This window comes from Vanessa cardui, chromosome 5 (genome assembly GCF_905220365.1).
Source record: "Vanessa cardui chromosome 5, ilVanCard2.1, whole genome shotgun sequence".
NCBI lineage: Eukaryota > Metazoa > Arthropoda > Insecta > Lepidoptera > Nymphalidae > Vanessa > Vanessa cardui.
This window is the reverse complement of record NC_061127.1, coordinates 13,519,351-13,544,711: the sequence shown is the minus strand read 5'-3', so window position 1 is coordinate 13,544,711 and position 25,361 is coordinate 13,519,351. Positions and strand designations below refer to the sequence as shown.

General features: G+C 34.4%; 2 protein-coding genes across 5 annotated transcripts; one reads left to right on the top strand and one right to left on the bottom strand.

The window, feature by feature from the left end:
- Positions 1–2,708: 2,708 nt before the first annotated feature.
- LOC124530032 (B9 domain-containing protein 1) lies at positions 2,709–9,752 on the bottom strand. Its single transcript, XM_047104005.1, has 3 exons — positions 9,503–9,752; positions 8,899–9,126; positions 2,709–2,887 (listed from the first exon to the last, which is right to left on the bottom strand). The coding sequence occupies exons 1-3, from the start codon at positions 9,750–9,752 to the stop codon at positions 2,781–2,783; spliced, it is 585 nt and encodes a 194-aa protein (XP_046959961.1). The 3' UTR covers positions 2,709–2,780.
- A 362-nt stretch (positions 9,753–10,114) lies between these two features.
- Positions 10,115–24,972, top strand: LOC124529927 (bromodomain-containing protein 4). 4 transcript variants are annotated; one of them, XM_047103869.1, is made up of 8 exons: positions 10,115–10,729; positions 13,297–13,425; positions 16,693–16,805; positions 20,602–20,684; positions 20,940–21,253; positions 21,340–22,329; positions 22,406–22,674; positions 23,139–24,972. In XM_047103869.1, exons 1-8 carry the CDS (start codon positions 10,658–10,660, stop codon positions 23,431–23,433), a joined length of 2,265 nt encoding a protein of 754 aa, XP_046959825.1. In that variant the 5' UTR covers positions 10,115–10,657; the 3' UTR covers positions 23,434–24,972. The 4 variants fall into 4 exon arrangements, with proteins under 4 accessions (XP_046959825.1, XP_046959824.1, XP_046959826.1 ...); XM_047103868.1 differs by having other exon boundaries at positions 13,291–13,425; XM_047103870.1 differs by having other exon boundaries at positions 10,115–10,732; positions 13,291–13,425; positions 16,708–16,805.
- The last annotated feature ends 389 nt before the right edge of the window (positions 24,973–25,361 follow it).

Sequence of the window (25,361 nt, the reverse complement as noted above, 5' to 3'; positions counted from 1 at the left end):
CCGAAATTTTAAATCTGTAATATCTGCGAGATATTCATTTAAATTAATTAGTGTAAGGCCATATATCTATATGAAACGCTCTGGTTTCTTAGGTACTCTATTGGAAAGGAATACATAAAATAAGCTATTTTTTCTCAGTCTAAATAAAAGTTAAAACATGGCTATTGTGGATTATCCTTAAGTGATAAACGTTGATTTTGAAATTTTTTTTAAGGTGTACAGAGAGTACTGTATTACATTATTGTAATCGATCTCGTAAGACTCGTAGGGTTAAGCTAGCGTTTGTTTTATAAGCAAAAGAATGTTTTTATTTATGAAATCACATTAGAAACCTCTAAAATTATCAGTGTTTCTCTACTATAATTTTCATGTATGACACATATAAACTTTTCTCTTGACACTCTGTCTATCAATATCCGTTGGGTAATTTTAAATATCTGTAGGTATACACAGGGACAATCAGACTTAGTTTAATACTATGTAATGATGATATCTAAGTGGTTCAGGTTACTGTAAGATAAATTGTAATCGAGGCATTTTAATTATGTTTAAAGTGGCATTTAATTGTTTTCTTACTTAATTCCAACTCTTTGGAGGAAAACTGTAATCATTACATACATATATATTATTATATCAAAATTATTTTGATAAATATATAACAACAACAACAACAACAACAACAGCCTGTAAATTCCCACTGCTGAGCTAAAGGCCTCCTCTCCCTTTGAGGAGAAGGTTTGGAACATATTCCACCACGCTGTTCCAATACGGGTTGGTGGAATACACATGTGGCAGAATTTCTATGAAATTTGTCACATGCAGGTTTCCTCACGATGTTTTCCTTCACCGCTGAGCACGAGATGATTTGTAAAGACAAATTAACCACATGAATCAGCGGTGCTTGCCTGGGTTCTAACCACTGGGATATCTCGACTCTTACATAGATATATATTATTGTATCACAATTATTTTGATAAATGTATACACTCATCTGAATAAAAGAAATAAATACATTATAATTACCAACGCTTCAGTATTTACTATTTTTCATTACCTACTTGACAGCTCTGAACATAGACTTTAATTACACCTGGGTCCATGTTTGGAAATCTGGTGGTGCCTACTGCCAAGTGACATGATGCTGCCGCTGATTGTGTCCCAACGACAATGAGATTTACACACACAATTAGCACACAATATTTGTTTGTTTATTTATTTATTAAAATTAAACCTTTATTTTGTATTCCAAAGCTACCTTCAGTACAATTATTTACCACTAGTTGTCGCCCACGGCTTCGCTCGTCTTAGGGATTTGGTTGTCATGTGTTAGGTTAGTGGTCAAAAAGTAGCCTATGTCCTTATTTCCTTGGAGTTCAAATATGCTTCATACCAAATTTCATCAAATTCAGTTCAGTGGTTTGATAGTGAAAGAGCGACAGACAGAATAACTGTCACATTTATAATATTAGTATATATTTGGAAGTACATAAACTTTTATTATACTTTACATCTTCATATGTAAGTAGACACAAAAGTAATTGTAATACAAAGTATGTTTTTATTAGCTTTCTTATACTTAATATTTTCTCTTGCAAATCTAAGATTGTAATATTAACATTTTAAGAAGTATTTAATACCTAGTTACTTTTATGTAATGGAAACATACTTTGCAAATTAAGCAACTATCTACAATGAGTATTCATTGTGGACCGGGTTGCCCGTGTATGCTTAATTGGTCTAACGTCTTGCTTGTATTGTGTGGACTTCATAAATCTCTTAGTTCCTGTAGCTTAGATAAGGTTGCTTGGAAAAGATTGCGATTTTTTTTGACTTTTTAAATAACAGCCCTATATATTTTTTAGTGTTAACTTGCCTTTGAATTATTTTTATTATGTCTTTGTATACAACCCGTGCTTAATCTCTAGCTGTGACGTGTCGCCATCCTATTGGCTTATGGCGGTACATAGCCTCCTACTGCACTGTCAGAATATATTTAGCTCTATACTTTTAATACGCTTTCCCTGAATATGCACGATAACATTTTACGACTTTTACCGTTTATGTCATAATCGTACATTTATATTTCGTGACAAAAACAAAACATTAGAAGACATCGTATGTTTAATGAGCCGTTAATCTGGTACAAACAAAACCTTTATCTCAAACATAAATTATTTCAACCTCGGCACATACTATAGGGGCTGACATAGAAAAATATTAATTATTGTTGACTTAGAATTAATTTCAATGTCGAGGAAGCGCAATTAACATAGGTACGATTTTTAAAAACATTTTTTCTATTATGTAAAGGTACCTCTAAAGTCTCGTTAAATTATCTTTAAGATTCAAAAAGTAAATCGAAATGAAGAAAATATGATACAAGAATGTCATTATAACTACAATAACATGACATATTGGAAGTATTTGACTTATGGCGAAGATATACTATAATTTGTATCAATACACAAGTTATATTATGTGACATATAGTGTCACTAAACTTCCATTTTACGTCGAATCTTTTATAGACCATTAAAGTTGCTTATATCTGTCATACATTGTTGTATCAGTTGAGCTTTGGGCAGCTGACGTATAAGTTACATCTTCCGGGGACTTCCATAACTGCAGCTATCAAGATAGCCACTTAAGCAACAAAGAATTCATAACGATAACATTTACGAGTATACAATAAAATAAAAAAGTGACGTCAAATAAATATTTTATTCACTCAAGTATAAAACAACTGTTTGATATGGGTAATTTTTAATTGAACTGCATTATCTACATTTTCAATACAGGCGCCATGTTATCGTAGCCCAGTTTCCGCAGGTCTTTCGAAACCATCGTCATTTTTAACCTAACGTGTCCATACGACTCCGTTCTTAACACTGCAAAAACAAAACAATTAAATACTACATTAATACTAACACGCGAATTTACCTGCGCGAAATTTACAAACTTAAAGCATCGAAGCCATCCCCCATTTTGACTCCATAGGTTGAAATTAAAAGGGATCTATGTCTTTTCTCGGGGCACAAACTATTCAACATACCAAATCTCATCTAAATCGATTCTAAGGTTTAAGCTTAAAGAGGTAATAGTTTCACACTTATAATATTAGTAGGGATGAAGTAGTACGTTGAACAAACTTTATATTATTTCGAAGAGTATGTAATTTCACTTATAAATGTAAATCTATCTATCTAATTTTCAGTTTTCACGCGCTATCAAGATTCCTGAATATGTAAATGGAATTTATTGTAACACATGTGACTATACAACATAATACATAATAACACAAACTGTAGCCCATACACCAATTGCAATCATCCCAATTTTTTTTTTATGGTATAGGTTGGCGGACTAGCATATGGGCCACCTGGTGGTAAGTGGTCACATTACCCATAGACAATGACGCTGTAAGAAATATTAACTATTCCTTAAATCGTTAATGCGCCACTAACCTTGGGAACTAAGATATTATGTCCCTTGTGCCTTTAAGTTACACTGGTTCACTCACCCTTCTGTTCTGTACTCATGTTTGGCGGTAGCATAACTGATGAGGGGGTGGTACCTACCCAGACAGGCTTGCACAAAGCCCTACCCCCAAGTTTATGTCATATTACGACATTATAACCCTTGCGCCAAAATAAACTCGCCCTTTAAACTCATACAAAATCGAACATACTATTTACGTTACCGTTACTGTTACCAGTAGGATGAAATGAATACGAACAGTATACAGTAACCAGTCGATCGACTGGGTACTGGTTTACAAAGTTCTACCACCAATGTTGATTAAAAATAACTATCAAAATTATTTATTACTGTTCACCAATGAAGAGATAAACTGAAAATAACGTAAGATATCCCTCAATGAGTGATTTAATAAAATTATTAAAGCAATAATTACCCAATAGAATAAATAATTTATATAATTACACATGAAATACAACAATTAATTCAGATATTTGAGTCAAGGTCTTATTATGTTTAAGCTATGTAATCTCCACGAGCGTATTTTCCATGAATTTGGTTTATTAAATCAAATTTATCTTTTAATTACTTAAACGATTTTTGCATTTTTGTGTGTATATGTATCTATAAATTTATATTCCACGCGGTATCACAATCAAAATTCCATTACAATTTTCGTGTGGCTTCTTTATTGTTCTATAAAATTCCCTTCCATGAGTATTAGCCTTTTTTTTTCGCTGGAAAAACGCTTTACGCGCTTCCCCCCACGTGATGTAAAGTGGGGGGGGGTGTGAGAATCCCCGGTTTTCTGGAAGCCGAGTACGCCCAGATCCACCGGGTTTACCCACTAAAAAACCAGCGGTACCCTCTCCGTCTCTCGGCGGGCGCCACGGGATCGCTTACGCATGCTACCGTGGCGGGCGTGTATTAACCTATCCTGTCTATGCTTAAGTTTTTCATATCGATCACTATTATAAGTTTGTACTCCAGAATCTATTAAGTCGTAACCGTTTGTCACCTTTTCATTAGTTTCTAAGCAGCACCGTCCGATGTCACGTACATAGTCCTTTTCGTGACGCATCACTACACTACGTGATACCGCGTGAATCATAATAGGATACTATTTTTCGTATTTTATGTGTTCATAGGGAAAAAACTGGAGGTTGCAATGTGTTGCAGTGATGTACTTTATTGGTATTTGATCTAGAAAAGCTATAACAATGCTAAGATACTACTATTTAATGTATCAATACAAAAACAAAAAGACAAAATTGTTCAATGTGTTTTTCCCCTCTGGTTGTCAAGCAATATTGTCTTAGCTACTGACATATTTTAGTGTTATCAATAATAACATTTAGAGAATAAGAGTTATAAAACAAAGTCCGGTTCATGCAAATTCATAAGATTTTTCCTCAAATGATGTTATCTACCACTGCATGAACACTATTTCATATAAATATCCAAGTAAGTCCAGCTGATCGCTGTGACGTACATTTTATTTGATGTCGTGAATTGTAATCATCTGCTATTTTTGTCTCACAAATGACCCAGGAATTTTCCAGTTAAAATATTTATCTGTGATTAATCTGGAATCTTAATTAGAATTGCTACAATTCCGTATAAAATCTGTTTGAAATTAAATTACCTATGATCAGCTGATAACTTATGCTTAAATGTTCAATGAAGAAAATTTTAAGGGTACGAACTTTATAGACAAGGCGCAGACAATATCAGAGATGGAAACGTGCTGTCTAGTATAATCGCTACACTTTATTATAAGTCTTACGGTTGAATTGAACATTTCCTTCCTGAACTGTTTTTGCCCACGCGGAAATCAGCTTGTAGCCAAAATGGTTCAGCTATTCTATGTTTAGGATGGAATTAAATATTGTTGAAGGAAAATCTAGTGACGTCACCGGACAGACGACGCAGCGTTACAGAAGATATCTGACAGGCGGGCGGCGACCATATTTTTTTTGATAGAGGATAAAAGATTGATTTGAGTTGCATAAGGCTACTTATTTTGAATCACTCTCAAATTTGAGTGATGCTCAAAAATGACTCTGATGAATCGTATGAGTATGCGAAATTTTAATTTAACGGCATCTCAAATAGTTGAGTTGGACTTAAATATTTAAGTGACGTTTCAGTATTCGGCCGATAGTGTTATTTAATAAATATAAAAATAACAAAAAAATTATTTTTATTAAATATAATTATAACTTTGTTTTTGATTAGTTTTTCAAATATTATGTGAATATATTAAATTGTCGATATAAAATATTTCTATAATTAGAAAGCATCAATGGTCTATTAAGAAAGGGTTGACATGCAAGGTTAAAGTTCGATTCCATAGTACGCACATCTGGATCAGATGATATGCTTAAAACAGGACTGATTTTACCATTCGGAACAAAGTTCTACGAGACTTTCTAGGATGTATTTAGATATGTTAGAAAATAAAATTCTTATCCATCGGCCGAAATAACGCAATAAAAACACTTATAAAAAGTATACGATACATAAATACGACTCTTTAATAAACATAACTCTCCGCGTGTGCACTGCGGACATAATATAGTATTAAATAAATCTACATTATGGACCAAAGGAAAGGAGAAACAGATTTTCAGAGCGAGCCCTCAGCGGCGGCGGCGCAAACCCCAGACGTCAGAGCCGAGGGGCGCGCTACGGGGGTGGCTGACCCACGATTGGATCGATAAAACGAATGAACTTAAAAAAGTTTCTAAAAATTATATTTTTAAAATTACTTTATTCACCGCTCATTCTGAATGCAAAGATAGATATTTTTTTTATTGTATGGGAGTAACCCAAAAACGTACCAGACGTCTGCTACAATGTTTAAAAGTATTTTTGATTATTGTATTGTTAGCTGACGATAGCGATTTCAATGTAATCAATAACTACACAAGCTTTATTAACAGTCCCTAACAGACAAAAACATTCCCTACAAGGGGTGGTCCGCAGCATTCACGACAGAAAAAAATATACAAGGAGTGATAACTGACTTATAATTCCTCGATTGTTATATTATTTTCATAGCATTATGATATACCGCATACGACACATTACAAAATATATAATATGTATATCTGAGTTAAAAACTTGAGATATGTTTTGAGTTATTTAAGTACAATAGAAATACATAGTTCACCATATGTTAACAACTCTATTTTGTACATTTACAAGAATAAACAGAATTATGATAAAATCAGTAGCAAATTTACTCAACCGACTAAAAAAATGACAAAGATTATCAATGCGGTATAATTGTTTTTTAAAAATATTATATCATACGATATCGAGAAGGAAAGATAAAATTAAACAAAAAGCAACAACATAGTTAAGAATTCGCCAAGCAAGCCCCTCCCCATATAGTGTTTGTTTTCTTCAGAAAAACTATACTAAGCTTAATTCCACTGATATAGTAATCACCTATTTAAAAAAGTATTATTTACATTAAGCTCTTGATTACATTCAAATAAAAATCCATTCATTCCACGCGATAATTCTACGTTAACATAAATTATCTCAGGGAAAGAGGGCAAGAATACTAGCAGCAAATACAACTTAGGTAAATTAGGATTTGGCTTGAGTACTTTTCCTTAATCGTCAAGTATGAATTGACATGAGAAATCAAATAGGCATTTAAATATACAAGCATGTCGTAAAACTAGATCTGTTTTCCTTGTCCAATTAGTCTATCTATCTAAAGAGCCTGGCCTACCAGGATGATTAAAATAAGAATTATGTAATTTATTTCGTCATATAAAGTTTACGCCAGTTGAAATGTGCGTAATGGAAAGTACGCTGGATAATAAATACAACTGTCTCTATCGTCATAGACACGTCTACTGATATTAATGAATCAATTAATCTATAAATGACTAAAATAAATCATTAAATCATGAAGTTGATACATAACAGCAATGAATTATTTCTTTGTTATGTGTTATACCATAAATGTGTTTGTCTGAGGCAGCGTTACTTTTGAATGCATAAACCGATTTTGATTTTTTTTTTTTTTTGTAAGTTTACTTAATAGATGATATTATTATTCTATCAGATGAGGAGGATAATTAAACATCTGAGCGGCTGTTTGGAGATCGTCATTTCTTTTCTAATTGTTATAGGGATGTGAGCAACTTCTGCCAGCCTGATCGATTCAAAAACCAGTGACTATCACATAGTAACCGTAACTTCAGCATCACCTGGAATCGCAGCCTAGGTGGCTGAACGGATTTTTTTGCTCGTCATAAGTCTATCACTAAAACACGTCGACTCAAGTACTTCTTGTAGTTTGGTTTTCTAATATTTTTTGTATATAGACAGTCCTAGCCTTACTTAAGTATGAAGCGACTTTAGATGCAGTCAGTGGCATAGTTTAGTTTATTTAAATAAATAAACGTTGAACAACATCTCATGCATTACTCTAATCCCAATGTAAGTAGCTAAAGCACTTGTGTTATTAATTATATATAACTACTAATTAACTTCCAGACAGGACATATTAACTAACAACACAACTAACTAACATTTAAAAATACAGTCATGTATTTTTAAATATTGAAAAAGAGTAACTACTAAATTTCTTGCCGGTTGCTCGGTAGAATCTAATTTCCGAACCGTTGGTTGCTTCATGTAAAGTTGTATCGTACTATATTAACTTACTGCTGTATATAGTTAAGGAGTATTAGACGTTATTGTGACTGATTTGGGCTATAGCAACCATTCTCAAGGGATATAATCTGATGAATCAACAAAACTCTATATTGTAATTATACGCAATGACCAATGCATGTGTCTGTGCATACTACTAGCAACAGGGATAAGATACATTATTATTGATTGACATCACATCGTCAGTTGAGGCTTCCTTAAAACCTCTTATTGTCATGCAACGTTGTGTTCGTGCCAGAGGTCGACACAGCTCAGATCATCAGAAAGACCTACATGTTTATTAGATACCTAGAACTTATATAAAAACTTTTTGTTTAAATGTTAATTAGAAATATACTTAAACTACTCAATACGTTTTGATTTATACTATTATAAATGCGAAAAATACTCTATTATCTCTTTACACCTAAGCCCCTAAGCCGATTTAGATGAAATTTGGCATGGAGATAGTTTGAGTCCTGGGGTAGGATAAGCGATTTTATTTTATTAACACCACGAGGGGATAAAATGGAATGACGGTTAGTGTGCGATAATTAAAGTATAGCTGCAGTTTCAGTTACTAATAAATTAAATTTGGGTAGTTACTGAAAAAGTTTTTATGTATTCGTTACGCAATTAATCAATATAATTGATATTGCAATATAATGAGTGATACGTAGCCTAAATAATAAGAATTAAATAACAGTTGCGATATTAACTTTTTACGACGATATAAACTTACAATAATTTTCCTTTCCTGTAGCAAGCATCCTAGGATCCACCAGCTCAGGTTGCCTTCCCGTCAACCATGCGAGCCACTCCCCCAGCATCGTAGCCGACCTTGGTTTAACCAAAGGCGCCGTCATTTCATGTGTACCAGCCACGGGAGGCAGAAGAAACAGGGCGTAGCCACGAAGCGTATCTCCGCTGAAGAAGTTTTTTGCTCTGACTGTTACTACTAGCTGAGGCCCTAAAATACATTATATTAATATCATAAATCGGGCTTTCTTTTTTTCTATCGATGCGTCGTCCCAAAAATACGTTCCTAATCGGTGATAGCTTCGCATTCAAAAGGTTTATGTTACGTCCGATGGTATCTATTATCGGGAACCTAATTAAATAAATAATACTTAGGAGTACATATCTATATGTTATACAAACATAAAAATATTTTAGTATCATTTAGTTACATATTATTCTTATTTAACTACTATGGAAAAGTAAATAAAATAAGTAAGTAAGTAACGTGTACATATCATGTATTAGTAATTATTATATATATAATAAATCACTTTACAAGGTCTCTGAAATTATAGAATGAATATAATGTAGAATGTAATCCTTACATCCAAATACGTTAGTACTGCCCAATACCATTTCAACGGGCATATTAAATATTACTTTCTCTGGATCGCTGCCCGGTCGTGCCATTTGACTTGTTCCTGTACACAAGCCAGATTTTGGATCCCAATCTATGCCCCACACTACTTCAAACTGAATATATAATTGTTCGTCAAATATGCCAGCAGGAAATATTACATACTCTATGTTTCCATTGAAAGAAACTAGAAACTTTGTTACTTCGCTTTCCTTCATCTTACTCTTATTTGTAAATGTATTGTGTTTTATTTTTCTATATAAAATCTTCACATCGTAAACAAGTAAATCTCTCGCGGGTCAATTAACAAAATCCAAACAAACGTCGCTATAGCAACGAGTGTTACCATGCCACTAATTAAAAAACCGTAAAATAGTAATCTAAATGTATGTAATAAAATATTTGTCTTTATGCAAATTACACTTGGTTAAAGAATATGTAATAGATTTATTATTTATTAAATAGAAAAATCAAAATTGACGTATCAATTTCTACTTTATCGGTTTTTCAAAGGCAGAGACAAGAAAAAAACATGTTTCCGTTTGCCTGCTTTATCGACGGGTATAATTCGTATGTTGATTCGCAAGATGGCGTTGTACAAGCTTTCAAAATCCCAATCGGCCACCATTGTTGGATGTGATCCTTGTGCATAGTTTGATATAATTTGCTTTATTCTAATACCTATCAGTGATATTTATAAAATTCCATAAAAGGATAAAGTGTTCATCAATCAACGAACATTAATTCAACTTTAAAGTATCGGTGCAGTGCATATTTTCAAACCTTAAATGCGTTCAAAATGTCACGCGAAGTGAGCTTCAGATTTGTGAACACCATACCGTACTTGAAATAAATGTGGTTTACTTTTGAATAAACCTATCAATAAGTGAATATATATGCGGTGTTTATTTCACGATGTCCACTAAATGCAATGGATGCTTAAATTTATAACATAAGCTAATGAAAACGTTTTAGAACTTTCTGTACACGTCGTAAGGGAGCGCAGTTACGCGGGCGAAGGCTTCAAAGTTGCCGGCAACATTATGGTGGACTAAAGGAGTGTTTGTTACGAAATAGGAATTAAATACATTTTGTAAACAGTGCAGCGAGGACTTCGCACACGATGTCTGGCGGGTCGCAGCACAATCCCAATGGTAGACAGTCGCAAATCGGATCGGGTTGGAGCCCCTTGCAGGTGGTGCTTATAATTCTTATTTTAAATTTACCTAATTATTTTTGTGATGGTGTAAAATCGCATCGGACAATAATTTTAATACTCATAAATAAACAAAGCTGTTTTTCATATTAACGTGAACGTTAACGATTTGAAGTTAATATCGAACTTAAAAGAGCGCCCATTGTTTTTATGGAAAAAAATAATAACGAAACAAGTTTTCATATTGTACACTTGACTGAAGATTCATTGAATACCTATATAAATATGTATGTTGCAATACAAGAATCAGCTGTTTGCATGTTTGACCTCTTTAGTTAAAACACTAGCTGACACAGTTCTTTAAGCCAATGTTGCCACATTATTTATATTCAAACAAAACTTTTTTGTTTATTAATACACTAAATAATTAAATAATATATTGTGTAATAAAAAAAAACAAAACAACACTAAAAATTTAATTTTAATACAGCTAACAAAGGTCAAAGTATTCATGCTTAATATGATGATGAAAAATTATATATATAAAGTGATATCATATTTTTGAATATATAAAGGCAAATGAAATAATTGCATGGCCATTTTAGGCCTGAATAATAATCAAAAGTGACATGCTAATGAATATAATAACTTATCCTTAAAAAAAATTAACAAGTTTTTGTATGTTATGTCTAATTTAATAAATACGAAATTATCGTATTTATTAAATTTTAATACAAAATAGTGTGATAAAAAATTTAAATAAAGTTATAAATGTCATTATATTAGTGTGTATATTTTTCAAAACACAAATATAATATAAATTCAGATATACATAATAACTAAACAATGAATTGATCTGTATACCTGATGGTATATGTGAAATAATACTTCATTTCTCATGTGCATTTTTTGTTACCAATAATGGAATAAACTTTCATCTTACAAATTAAAATTTGGAGTATGTTCCAAACCCTCTCCTTAATAGGAGAGGAGGCCTCAACCCAGCAGTGGGTAATTTACGGGCTGTTACTTACTTACTTACAAATTAAATTAATATCTTCTTAATAACCTTGTATTATCAAAGGTAATAAAACTTAGCACATTGTTCGAAAGAATCTTAATAGAATTGTGTTTTCAAATTGTTTGTACTAAGATTTATTTTATGTTGAAATTATTTTTGAGTATCATACAAACATATAATTTGAAAGTAAAAAAAATTGGTCTTTAACCTGTCAGTATATAGATTTATAACATGCTTAGAAATTTCCTTCAATCACTTGAGGTCTAAGGTCAAAGTTTAATAGCATATAATTCTATTACATTCACGCAGATAATTAATTATTTTATTCCAATATCTATTATAGTATCATATATTGTGATGGAAGAAAATGCAAATAAATAAGACACTTGGAAACGATAACTTGAGATAAAAAATGAACATTATCAGAGCTCCTATAAACACTAATAATTGTAATTTATAAGATTTATTTAAATATATTATATGTCATGTGTAGTTATTCTATGTACTAATAAAGTTAAGCAATAGTTTAAAAAAATAATTAGCTCAGGTTAAGCTTCTAAGCTCAGTGGTTAAGTAAATTGGTAATAAACATAAGCAAAGGTCATAAAGGTCATTGTTGGGTAAAAGAGACTTATGTCATGCTTCTGTGTGAGGTAGTAGGTATATGAGTCAGTATTTCCAGCAATCATGAAGTTTCTATTTGGTTAGTTTAACAAAACACAATGGTTAATCACAGGGATTGAAGTCCAAAAAAAAGCTGAAAATAATTTTCTTGAACAAATTTGGTTGTACTTTTAATAAAAACTAAAAGTTTTTTTTTAATTAGACTACCACCTGATGTTAAGTGGTCACATTGGAAAGGCATTATCACTGTACGTATTATTCAACGAACAACAGTCCAACATTAAAAGTTATGTCCCTTGTGCTTTTAGTTGTATTGGTTTACTTAACTCAAGAACACAATAACACAAAGTACCTAGTACAGTTTACTTGTTAACGTTACGAAAAGGTAGGATCAAATGAGGTGGGCCTACACCCAGTACCAACAAGTAAAATTACAAGAACGTAAATTAATCAGAATTACATAAATGCCCCTACCTCGTTCTCTATCTGTATCTCTCCTCTAACTTAAGATTGCCTGGAAGAGATCGTTATTTCAGCGATAAGGCCTCGTGCATCTTTCTCAATCGTGTCTAAATTATTTATTTATTTGATGTACAATGAAGGGTATTTTGATTTGATTTGATAAATGAGTAAAAAAAAACGTCTACGCAAAAGTCCATAAAAACAAAATGGTAAACAAAATAATACACAAGCAAATCAAAATCAAAATATATTTTATTCAAGTTGACTTACAAGCCCTTTTCAATCGTCATTTAACAATTAAGTGAAACTACCACCGGTTCGCGGAAAGTAGATTCTACCGAGAAGAACCGGCAAGGAACTCAGTAGTTACTCTTTTTCAACATTTAAAAAAAAATACAGTCATGTTAGTTAATACGATAATAATAATAATAATAATTTGGCCAGTCGCATTTTTTTTTTTTTTTCGGAGGTAATTGATAAGTGATGTATTTAGTTACAGGTGGCGAACCTCCTCGCGCGCGCGCCGCAAGCGCACATGGCGTCGGAGCGCGGCGTGACGTGGCACACGCCGACGCCGCCGCCGCACCTCTACCACGTGCCCGCGCCCTCGCCGCCGGACCCGCTGCAAGTGAGACTCCCCACCATTTATCTCGATTCGCTTACAGCATGGCCCCACAAGACTAGCTAGAACGACATACGATACGACAATGCATGGTTTTTTGATGACCGTGATCACTAGAAGCTAGAACTGTAATAGTTTCATTAAATACTCCTTCTGAAGTAAAGTAAAGTAAAGTAACAGCCTGTACATTTTCCACTGTTGAGATAAGGCCTCCTCTTCCGTTAAGGAGAGGGTTTGGAACATATTCCACAACGCTGTTCCAGTGCGGGTTGGTGGAGCCGAGATGCCCCAGTGGTTAGAACGCGTGCATCTTAACCGATGATTGTAGGTTCAAATCCAGACGAGCACCGCTAAATATTCATGTGCTTAATTTCTGTTTATAATTCATCTCGTGCTCGGCGGTAAAGGAAAACATCGTGAGGAAACCTGCATGTGACTAATTTCGTAGAAATTCTGCCACATGTGTATTCCACCAACTCGCATTGGAACAGCGTGGTGGAATATGTTCCAAACCTCCTATTCAAGAGGAGAGGAGACCTAACTCCTTTTAAAATTACGTAAAACCAAAATTAAAATTTTTATATATATTAAAGTACCCGATACCAGCAAAAATCATTTCGTCGTGACCAAGTTAATAAAAACTTCTATAGAAGGATCTTTGGTAACATTACAAGTTACCAAAGCGATATCGTTTTTTAAAGTTAAATGTAAATATATTTTAATCGTACGTTCGTTTTAGTAAGTATGTGGTAAACTATTGGTAATGTATACAACACAAGTGTATAATTATATTCATTGCAATATGGCGTCACACGTAGCCACTGCCCAGGGGAATTCTACCAAGTTTTAACGATTCCGATACATTTCCGATTCTATTCCAATTCAAATTCGATTATTCTCATCAGGATTAATTGTCAAGTGAATGGTAACTTAGAATCAAATTTAATAGCTCATCCGTTATATCCCTATTTCTATTTGCGATTCTATTGCGATCCCTATTCGATTGAACTGCAACTGATCCTGCAATAAGAACAGGAAAGAGGCTAAAAAGTTACGATTTCCTTTCGATTCGATCGCTATAAAATTACATTTTATAAGTAGATTGGTTCCCTTGGTACGGTATAAATAAATAATGTTTTATTTTATTATATGTTGCCATACTGGGCTAAGATATCTTCTAGACTACCTATTCTACAATGATGTTTCTCTTTCCGAAAATATAACATATGTTATGATATACATTATTTCCTCTGTGTCATGGGGGCTTTCTAAAGATGCTTAACACGAAATGAATTTAAAACCAGCAAACGAAAATTACTATTATACTAAGGATACTACATTAAGATTTGATTCCGCAACATTTTAAGTTTATGTAAATTAACATGCTTTTTAAAAAAAAACTTTATTTCTATTTGAACAACTGTCTTATATCACAGTCACTGCTTTGTACATAAATAATATATCGCTATACAAAATTATCGAATGCGGTTCTGTAAGGAATAATTGTATAAAAGTAATTATATTTTACGTTCGACTGATGTAAACACATCATGAATATTTAACGTGTTTTTCTTAAAATGTTTCGTGGAACGTTATTGTCATTGTAATTCTTTTAATTTAAATTTGTGAACGCCTCAATAATTTTTCGTTTGAGGTATATTACAAAAATTATCATACAAATTTACATGGATCAAATGTGTATACCATACATACACACACATACGTACATACACTTGGTCTATAAAGAAATAAGACCTTACTTAAACTACTAACTCTTCTCTTAAGTAGAAATTGTCATTGTATATCTAATCAGCCCCTGTATATTTATTGGTAAAGCAGTAAATCTTCTAAGCATAAAATTTAATGACTAATTATGTATCAAGCTATTATGCAAATAGATAGACCATTTCATAATTAAATTAATTATCTCAAGCCATTGATGAAGCCAATAATGATAATGGACTTATATTCAGATTGGTATACAAAATATTGTAGCTATTCCATCAAGGTATACGTATTATCGATGATGCTCCTTAGACGAATGTTGTTTAACTAGATTAATAGAAAACGCTGTATTCCTGACAAAATTAAATGAAACCTCTTATTTTTTTTTTAATTTAGAAAATTTTGGTAAACATGCCGGTTTAAAAGTCACCAAAATTGATAAAATTTAGTCAGCATTTTTTTTCCGAGAAGTTTCTCACTGCAGCTATCCGGTATCAATATTTGCATCCCTCTTTCTCGTATGTATCTTTTATCTTTTTCTTTTGATGTTTGTTTAATGCATTGCATGGATACTATCTGAATGTATTCATATAAACTATGATATTTAGAGCTGGATTGATAGTCAATTGGCACCTCTGTACTGTACTGTACTGTACTGTAATGTACTACTTCTACGACGTCTTAGACGCTCTCTAGGCCTACACTGCCTGTAATTAGCCCAGCCTTGATCATTTGTGTGAAAATTGTGATTGTGTTAAAACCTCTTATAAAGAAAAGTTCTCCATGCATTTTTAATATGCCATTTCCAAATCAACCCTACCTACAGCCCATTCCAATAACAGGAGAAATGAAAACATACAAAAAACTTAATCCATGAATGATATCAATATCCGATCTAAAATGTCGTAGGATATTAATGATATATTATGATATTAGATTCGTGAAAAATTTGCACTTGACTGTAAATTGTAATCGGAGTTTTGGAAGTCAAATGATAGTGGATATAAGTAGTAAAGGGAAAGTGGGAAAGTGACCATAAATGACGCCAAGTACCGTCATATTATTAAATCGCTTAGAATATTCTATGTTGAGTTTTGATTGTCTTTACTGTTATTGGAGAAGGCTGTGAGTTATTACGTCCAGCCTAGTAGGTCTTGTAGTACGTTCCGATTTAAAGAATAAGAGAGTCATATTCATTACAATCAGAAGTAATATAGCATCATTGCTGACATCGTATTAGAATAACAAGTAATGGTTGCATGCTTTATGAAACTATAATGTCTGTAGATATAGAGAACTGCTTGCAATCAGATGGTGTAGTGCATGCATTTGTAAAAAAAATTAGATACAAATAAATAATCTTTAACGCATTACAAAACTGGAAATTTACGAGATATCCATATAGCGAACAGTTGCCATTATTTCTTAAATCTTTGAACTACATAAACTCCTTGGTCATTTTTTCTTTTGTTGTGTTTTAACTGTAAATTTAAAAGTTATATCCCAAGTAATAACTAGTTAACGCCACTGTCTATTGGACTACGGTAGGGTCTCTTGTTGCAGGCGATGAAGAGCGGCGCCAACTCGGTGTTCCGACACACGGCGACGCCGCCCGAGCTCTACCGACACACGCCCACGCCGCCCGACAAACACATGCTCAGGTATATATACATACACACATACATTACCAGCCTTCCCGACTTCGCCCCTTTAAAATAAACCATTTATTAACGTTACGATTGCAGCTCAACTTACCTCTAACCTCCAAAGACCTTTATATATAAATATAAAAAAAATCGTAGATTTAGTTTCAATCCAATTGTTTAGGGAGAGTTCAGTTATATTATATGTTATACATACAGAATATTTACCCGATTTGGCACGGTACGATATGTGCCAAATATAAAAATTACTTTTGTACTATTATTTACTTTTGTACTATACTATATATGTACTATACCATATATACCATCCTCTGTTAGCCTTAGTTTAAAAGCTCAAAGCGTACAGACGGTGGAAAGCGACGTCGTTTTATAATATGTGGAGAAATAAAGATGACAGTGTAACAGAGACATTTGAACTTCAAAAAACTCTGAAAACTATATCTGTACTAATATATAAATGTTCACGCTTAAACCGCTGAACCGTTTCAAATGAAATTTAGATTTCTTAGGTTTAGTTACTATGTCTTGCTCGGAAGGACATAGGTTTGTTATTATTACAGAAAAAATCCCTCAAGGATGTGAAAAGAGGGGTGGAAGTTTATACGTGGAATCAATACATTTTTGTATTGGGGTGAAATAGGGGTGAAAGTTAGTGTTCTACGTAGTTTCAGTTAGTCCAATATAATGAATGGGTTATTGGGATATCAATGACCGTATTGGTATACTTATTAAAGTGTACTTAATAAGTAATGTTCCGGTGTCTATTTAACAACATGTTCCAATATCCTTATGATGTGCTGTCTGGTAAAAAGTTCGAAAGGATTTATCCAATTGCGTTTGTCTGCTCTGATCCTGCAATCATAGGTTCACACATTCCAAACACTGTCTATCTGGATACCTAACTACAACCCATTTACAAACAGCGTGGAAACGAAAAACAACTATACAATTTGGCGGTAAAATATGTTAATAATATTAAATTAATTCATTTTTTATCCGTCGTGCATGGAGCTACGGAAAATTTTGCTAAATATGAATTTGCTGTAAGCGCAGCAGTTCAAATACCGTAATGTTACACGAGATTGCTTCTCAAGGATTGAGTAATTTACGTCTAAGCTACATTGTTATGTTATGTATAGCTTTGTAAAAATGGTTATATATTAATAGTTTCGTGCAGGTACGTCGATCGAAACTTATCCACAATTATAGATCACTAGTAGTCTAGTGTTTTAGGGTATAGGTTGTCATGTGTCAGGCAAAAAAAGTAGTCATTTGTTTCAACTGTTTTTCGTAAAAGAACGACAGACAGACAGAGTTATTTTAAAAGATTAAAAGATAATGATTTTTAGTCGATAATATATATACATAAACGAAAATTTCATTATTGCAATATCAAAAGCATAAAATTTGAATATTTGATTTTCAACGGGCGGCCATGTTTGACACTTACGGTTGCGTTCAGTAAGTGTTTTCAAAATAATAATTTCGTGCAGGGGTACGGTAAGCTTAATTAAATTTTATCCAAGATTAATTATTATTAGTAAATGATAAACCGTAATTGTTTAGTGTTTATTTATTTTACCACAGCGAAGTCGGGTTTTCACCTAGTAATAGATAATTTACTGTTATTGTTAAAACATAATAAATAACCTTATAGCAATGAAACATTTTCATAAATAATGTGTTTATTTTTTTTAAATCTATGAATATAATTTTAAGACAAACGAATTAGAAAAATGATTAATTTATTATTGTATTTTTGTCACTGGTTAAAATTCCATGTCGAATTAATAGCCAAGCTACTTAGGACAACGAGTTTATACCTAACGGGTTTTAATATATGAGTTTACTTTCTAAATTGATTTGGATAGTTTTTTAGCGGTACATTATTTTAAAATTCTAAAGATTTTTTGAATAAAACTGTACAGGATATATATATAAGATCAATTAGGTGCGTAAATACTGGTGTACTTTCTGTTCTAGCTTTACACGAAAACGTAATCAGTGCAAGCGCAAGCGATGTCGTAGGAGGAAAGTAATCTTAAATAAATAATTCTACATTAAAATATATATGATACCTATTAAAGCACGAATATCATAAAAATTTTAATGTCGAACTTCTCCGATGCGATAACGTTTTAGTCGCGTCATACAGAGTTGCAAGTTCATTTAACAAATATTTTTAGACGTTAGCACTCACTTTTGTTTTGTGACTTTTGATTTAAGCCTTTTCCAATTCTATGTTTATCTATTGGAATGGGGATAGACCCATCTGCCTTACTTGTTCCAAATCACACATCGAATGCTGTCAACATTTCATATTCTTTAACAACACATCAGACTTTCAATTAAATTCTGTTTTTGATCAGGACTGCGGTGGAAATGAAGCTGAATTTCAAATAGTATTCTAATATTGATTGAATTGTTTTCATCAATCGAACCATACATGGTTTAACCATAGATTTATATAAAGTGTGATTGAATATTTGGCCATTTGTTTTACGAAATGGTATGGCGAAAAATTATTTTCATTACCATTCTATACATGGTATATGTTGTGCACAAGTGTGTGACCACTGTTGCTCTGCGGGTGTAACGATCGAAAAGTGTTAAAAAAGCTATTCTAAAAAGTTGTTACGAACCTTATTTGCTAGACGACTTGACGAGTCTCAGCTAACGAAGCAAACTGGCTTTCAATCAGGCTACAGCATCGTAGACCATGTCTTTGGACTTCTTTACCAAAATGTCCTATAATAGATATAAAATATGCATGCTTCTTTTCTACTATGTATAAAATACTTTTTACACCCTGATTGTAAATATCTTGTAAAACTTTTACACCAAGCTATATATATGATAGCAATTGTAAGCCTAGGCCTAGTACGCCCGCATTTTGTCGCAGACAAAAGGTTAGCTTAGAAAAAGCAACTGTCATTACACATTTTGTGGGAACGATAGTCTACTTCTTCGAGTAAGAAATCAAAGTCGGCGAGACACCTTAAACTTATATTATTTTGTTGCGTATTTTTGTTTTCATAAACTTTCAAATCGAATAAGGCCTCAGACAAATGTTCGTGTGTAATGTTGTCGAGGTATCTTCTGTACTAGACCTATAATAATAATTCGTAAAAAAAAACAACAGGTCAATGCACCCCTAAGCAAAACTGTTACAAAAAACTATAACTTAAACATCAGTCATTGCTGTGATTGTTCAATCGTTAGTCCGTATAGTTTACAAAAACGTTCTAATCCTATTAGGATTACGATAATACCTCGACAACATTACACACGAACATTTTTCTCAGGTCTTACTCGATCTCATATCAATGAGATGTTTATATAAGATATAAACTGTAATCTGTTTCGTGTCTACGTCAGAATGTAAATAACATTTACAGTTCGTCTATATACGTATACGTCTCGTAAATTGATCTAACGAAATAAAACCTGTACGGTTTGTGATAATTTTGGTATACGTTTTACCATAACGATTTACTCAAAATTTCTTATATGTACGGCGTATATATACTTGTGTATTTCTATGATAAATACTTAAAATTTGCATCCGTGCGAAGAGATAATAGATCTCATATGATATTTAAAGAAGTAAACAGCCGTATCACTGACAATTCATTCAACAGTCTTTATAAACTTTCTCCCGTACTAATAAATATTTACAAAATACTTTGTCTTCTTTCGCACGTCTAGAAAGAGACAAATTGAAGTGGTACCCTACCCTTACATTCAAGACGTATTTATTTATTCTAAAATTTGAACCCGTTGCGTTTTTTAGGCATACTCCTTCACCAGGCGATGTAAAAGCAGGGGCAACTTTACCTCCGAACGATCTTTATCCACATTTGGCGCCGGGAAGAGGTAAGCGTTATTTTATCAAGTTAATACATTTTAGAATCGTCACTCAGATATCATATCAAGTTAAGAACTATCGAAGTGTTGATAATACATATATGTATTATATATATAAAAGTAAAGTAAAGTAACAGCCTGTACATTTCCCACTGCTGAGATAAGGCCTCCTCTTCCATTAAGGAGAGGGTTTGGAACATATTCCACCACGCTGTTCCAATGCGGGTTGGTGGAAGTGTAAAGAAACTGTAATAATGATTTCAGAGAAACTAATGCGAGCAGACGAACTCTTGGCATACGCGCGCGGCGGCGTGGATCTGACGGTGGGCGGCCCGCGCGGTGCCAACGGCTCGCCCGCGCCCCTCCACCCGTCCACGGGCGCCCCGGCGCTGTCCGTGCGCGACGCGCCCACCATCAACAGCCTCATCGCGCGCGCCGCGCCGCACGCGCGCCCCGCGCACGCGCGCGTCGACGCGCTGCTCGAGAGGCTGTCCGCCGCGCCCGCGCCCGCCTCGCCGCACTCCGTCATTGTGCACTCGCGAGCCGCGCCCACCCCGTCGCCGCCTTCCTCCAACGAGGTAGGGGCTTATAACTTCTTGCGTTCTTATCTACTTATTGACTTAAATGCATTAAGGTTTATGACAAATATGTATATGTATTTTAGGACTCGGCAGACTCTTGTGGAGCACCGCCGGGATCGAAACGAAAAAGGAAACCTGAGCGCACGTTGCGTGTGCCCGTCCCGCCGCCCCCGCCTCTCGATATACCCAGACACTCGTCTCCGCCTCGAGTTTCACCTCTAACTACACAGCCACCTCTTGAAAACGGCGACGTAGTACATTCAACTCAAAACGGACCAGAAAAACCACCTTCACCACAACCACCCGAACCTCATGCGAGAAGAAAAACCCGCTCCGGTTCAGCGGAAACTATAGATGACATCGCTGCCATGATCGCCAGTACAGACGCAGAACGTAGAGATACAGCTATAGAACCGACCCCACCACCAGAAACGGAAGTGCCAGTCACAGTAGACAAATTAAAGAGCGTCTTAGCGAGTCCTGAACCCGAAGCAAAGTCACCTATACCCGAAAAACCTCCAACCCCGAAGTCACCGGAACCTGAAATAAAGCCTCCACCTCAGAAATCGCCTCTCCCTAAAAAAGACGAACCAGAACCACCGCCAGCGACGGCTGCAGCGCCCAGACGGCGAAGTGCAAGAACTTCGAACTCGGAATTAACTAATGTACCTGTGGGATCGCCGTCTGAGGCGAAGCCCGCCGAGCCGGAGGCTAGCGAAGCGGGAAGCGCCGAACCCACTGCAGCGAGCTTCGTCGAAGTCGAAAATCAACTAGAAAAAATGTTTGCTGGATTAGAAGAGGAAGCACCCACAGGAACGGAACCGGCTGAGAAAGGCTTGAATGAAAAGAAACAGACGGCCAAAGCCCGAAAGAGGAGAAAATCGGCTCCGACGAAAGGTGAGAGAAAGGCGTCGAAGCGAGCGAGTCGCGCGTCAACAGGTGATGAGGCTCCGAGACGAAAGACAGCTAGGAAAAAAGGCGTTGAGAAGAAAAAGAAAGAAGCCCCTGTCAAAGATGCATATGATTCGGGCAGTAATGCGAGCTCCAGTCGGTCAAGAGGACCATACATACAGGTAATTATCTACCTATGCTTATATAAAGAAAAATGTTACCTTTCGAATATACATTTTTATTATTTTTTATTTGCAGATTGTCGGACCTCGTGATTCTCCAGTATCGGTCTCAGTGGTCAACGCATCTGCCAGTGCAACGGAAGAGGAGCGGCGGACCGCCGGCGACGAGTGGCGCAATGGACTTCGTGCGAGAGGCCTACATGCCAGCACGCTGGGCCTGCGGTATGACGCTTCAACCCCAGACGCGTCGTGGTTATGCGCCTTTTGTGAAAGAGGCCCACATTCTTCTGGCCTGGGAGATCTTTTCGGACCTTACGCTATTGATATTAATTGTGAAGAATTTAGGTAATATATTAATTTATAAATATGTATACATACTTAATACTTAGGGGTTGTCCATTAATCACGTGAGGCTTGAAAGGGGGGGGAGGGGTTTGATAAAAATCACGAAAATAACACAAGGGGGAGGAGGGGTGTAGTAAGATATCTCGTGTATTTATTTTTTCGTCTAATGCGCGATTTTTAAACAAATATGGTCCTTAATTTCAGAATAAAATATTTAAATTAAGATAATATTCAGAAAAATTTAAGATTCGTTGTAGGTACTAAAAATACACGTGATGTTGAGAAGGGGGAGGGGGGTGGTCTTAAACCTCACTACGTATCACCAATGGGGGAGGGGGGGTTAAAAAATGCTAAAAAAAGATGACGTGATTAATGGACAACCCCTTATTTTAAAAATAATTCTGTTATAATTATATTTATGAATAATTCAGTAATATTATTAATATCATAATAATATTCATCAGATCGTTGGACGAGGCGTCAAAACGACGGTTCGCGTCATCATCGGGTGGCGCAGAAGTTTGGTTCCATGAATCGTGTGGCGTTTGGGCACCGGGGCTGCTGGCGGCGGGGTCGCGCCTGTGGGGGCTGGCCGCCGCCGTGTGCAGCGCGCGCTCCGCCCGCTGCGGCAGCTGCGGCCGCGCCGGCGCCGCCCTGTCGTGCGCCACGCGCGCGTGCCGAGCCACCACGCATGTGCCGTGCGCCACCGCATGGACCCTGCACGACGACTTCCGCGCGCATTGCCCGAGACATGCCTAGCGACTACACACGACCGCGTCGAATGTCACGCAGCCAGTGAAAGTGTTACCCTAGTGATCTGTGAACGAAGCGACGCTTGGACCAACGAGTCAGACAGACGGACAGATGAAATTTTGTTACCTGATTGTGTTTAGTGAAGGTGACCTGTGACGTTTGTGATTTTCTCCGCTTCGCGAGTGGTGAGTGGGAGAATATTGTTACCTGATCATGTTTAAGTGGTTGTAATGCATTAAGTTGACTTAATAAATAAAAAATTATGAAGTTTTCCTAGATGACTTCCTTATTAAATTGTGTTGTGGGTATTTTATTTGCTAATCTTTTTTAAAACACAATCGGTTGACTAAATTACATTGTAAGCGCGAAAAATACTCATTCTCGCGTAAATTCAAGCACAGCTATGAATTACATTCAAATCAGTGTACTTATGTTGTGGTTACTTGCCAGAGAACTCTATCTAAATATACTCATTATGTATCTGATGACGGAATCTCTTGATGCCCACAAGAATCACAAACATTGTTAAAACTTATTGGTAACATAAAAGTTGTATTTCTTGCAAACACTGCAATTATTATGAAATTGACCATGAGAGTAAGATTTAATGTATTTACAATAATTTATACCTTAAAACAATGTTATTATGTAGTGTGATGTCGGTTTAACGATGTCACGCTTTTAAGGTGTTCTGATGCCAAAACGCCATACTCAAATGGTAGTATACCCCATTCATATTCCAAAAATTGAAAAAGAACTTTTTATTTGTTAGATTTTAAAACATGTAAGTTTGTTACAATTATAATATTAAGTCATATAAAAAAAAGTTTGAGGCAACTATATGCAATAACTTGTCTGGTAATTTAATTTTTTATTTTAATAAAATATTTTAATGTTTGTAGCAATGATTTTAAAATTTCTATTACATGGGGTATAATGGCTTACAAAAAATTTTTAAAGAACAAATCTTCCAAGCTCTGTTTATCTCCAATAAATATTTTGCCTGTACTAGATGTCTTATTAGATGTAATATAGAGAAAATGTAGATAAATTCTTGTTAACATTTTAGAACTAATTTATTATTACCAACATTTGATATAAATGAATCTTAACAACATATATGTACAGAATATTTTACATATATCGTAATTATGATAAATAGTTGTACACATTATCTTAACTGGATTTGCTATAATGTAAATATAGATGTAAAACATAAATCCATTTTATTGCATCAGAACACCATTTGTTTAATTGTAAATTAAACTTAAGGCGATATAATCAATAGAAAAACAGTATTTCATACAGTACAGACTTATAATATTTTCCAAAATAAATGCATGGGTGTCTGCATCATCATTATGCAATTAAACCAAATGTCGCGGGCGATAAATAAATATTGGGCAATGTTTTCTTAGTATTGTTAGTTTTACCCAATAATAATAATATAACTCGCGCAAAAATGCTGAACAATTTCATTTTTGGTAATCTGTAAACAGTTATTAAGTATGACATTTAAGTCTACAATAAATGTATTATAAAGTATATTTTGTTTTGTTTTTAAGGCATGATAGAAATTACCTATATTTAAATGCTGAAATTTGATGTCTAGCATTTGTTATAAAGATTCCATAATAAAATTCATATTTGCATTGTGTTCTTTAGAATATTATAAAATTCAGTAAGTCTATATAATGTATATGTTTAATTGTTTATTAGACATTTATTGAAAAATCTAATGAGCATGACAGCAGTTTTTTAAATATTTTATGTTTGGTTAATGACAATCAAAACAAAAAAAATGTTTTGAATATAATGAAAATGATAGTGGACATTAAACTGATTATATGAATGCTCTTTTGAACAACTTTAATAATATTTTAAGTAAATCAAAATAAAATTAGAAACAATTTTTTTAATTTTTTAATACATTT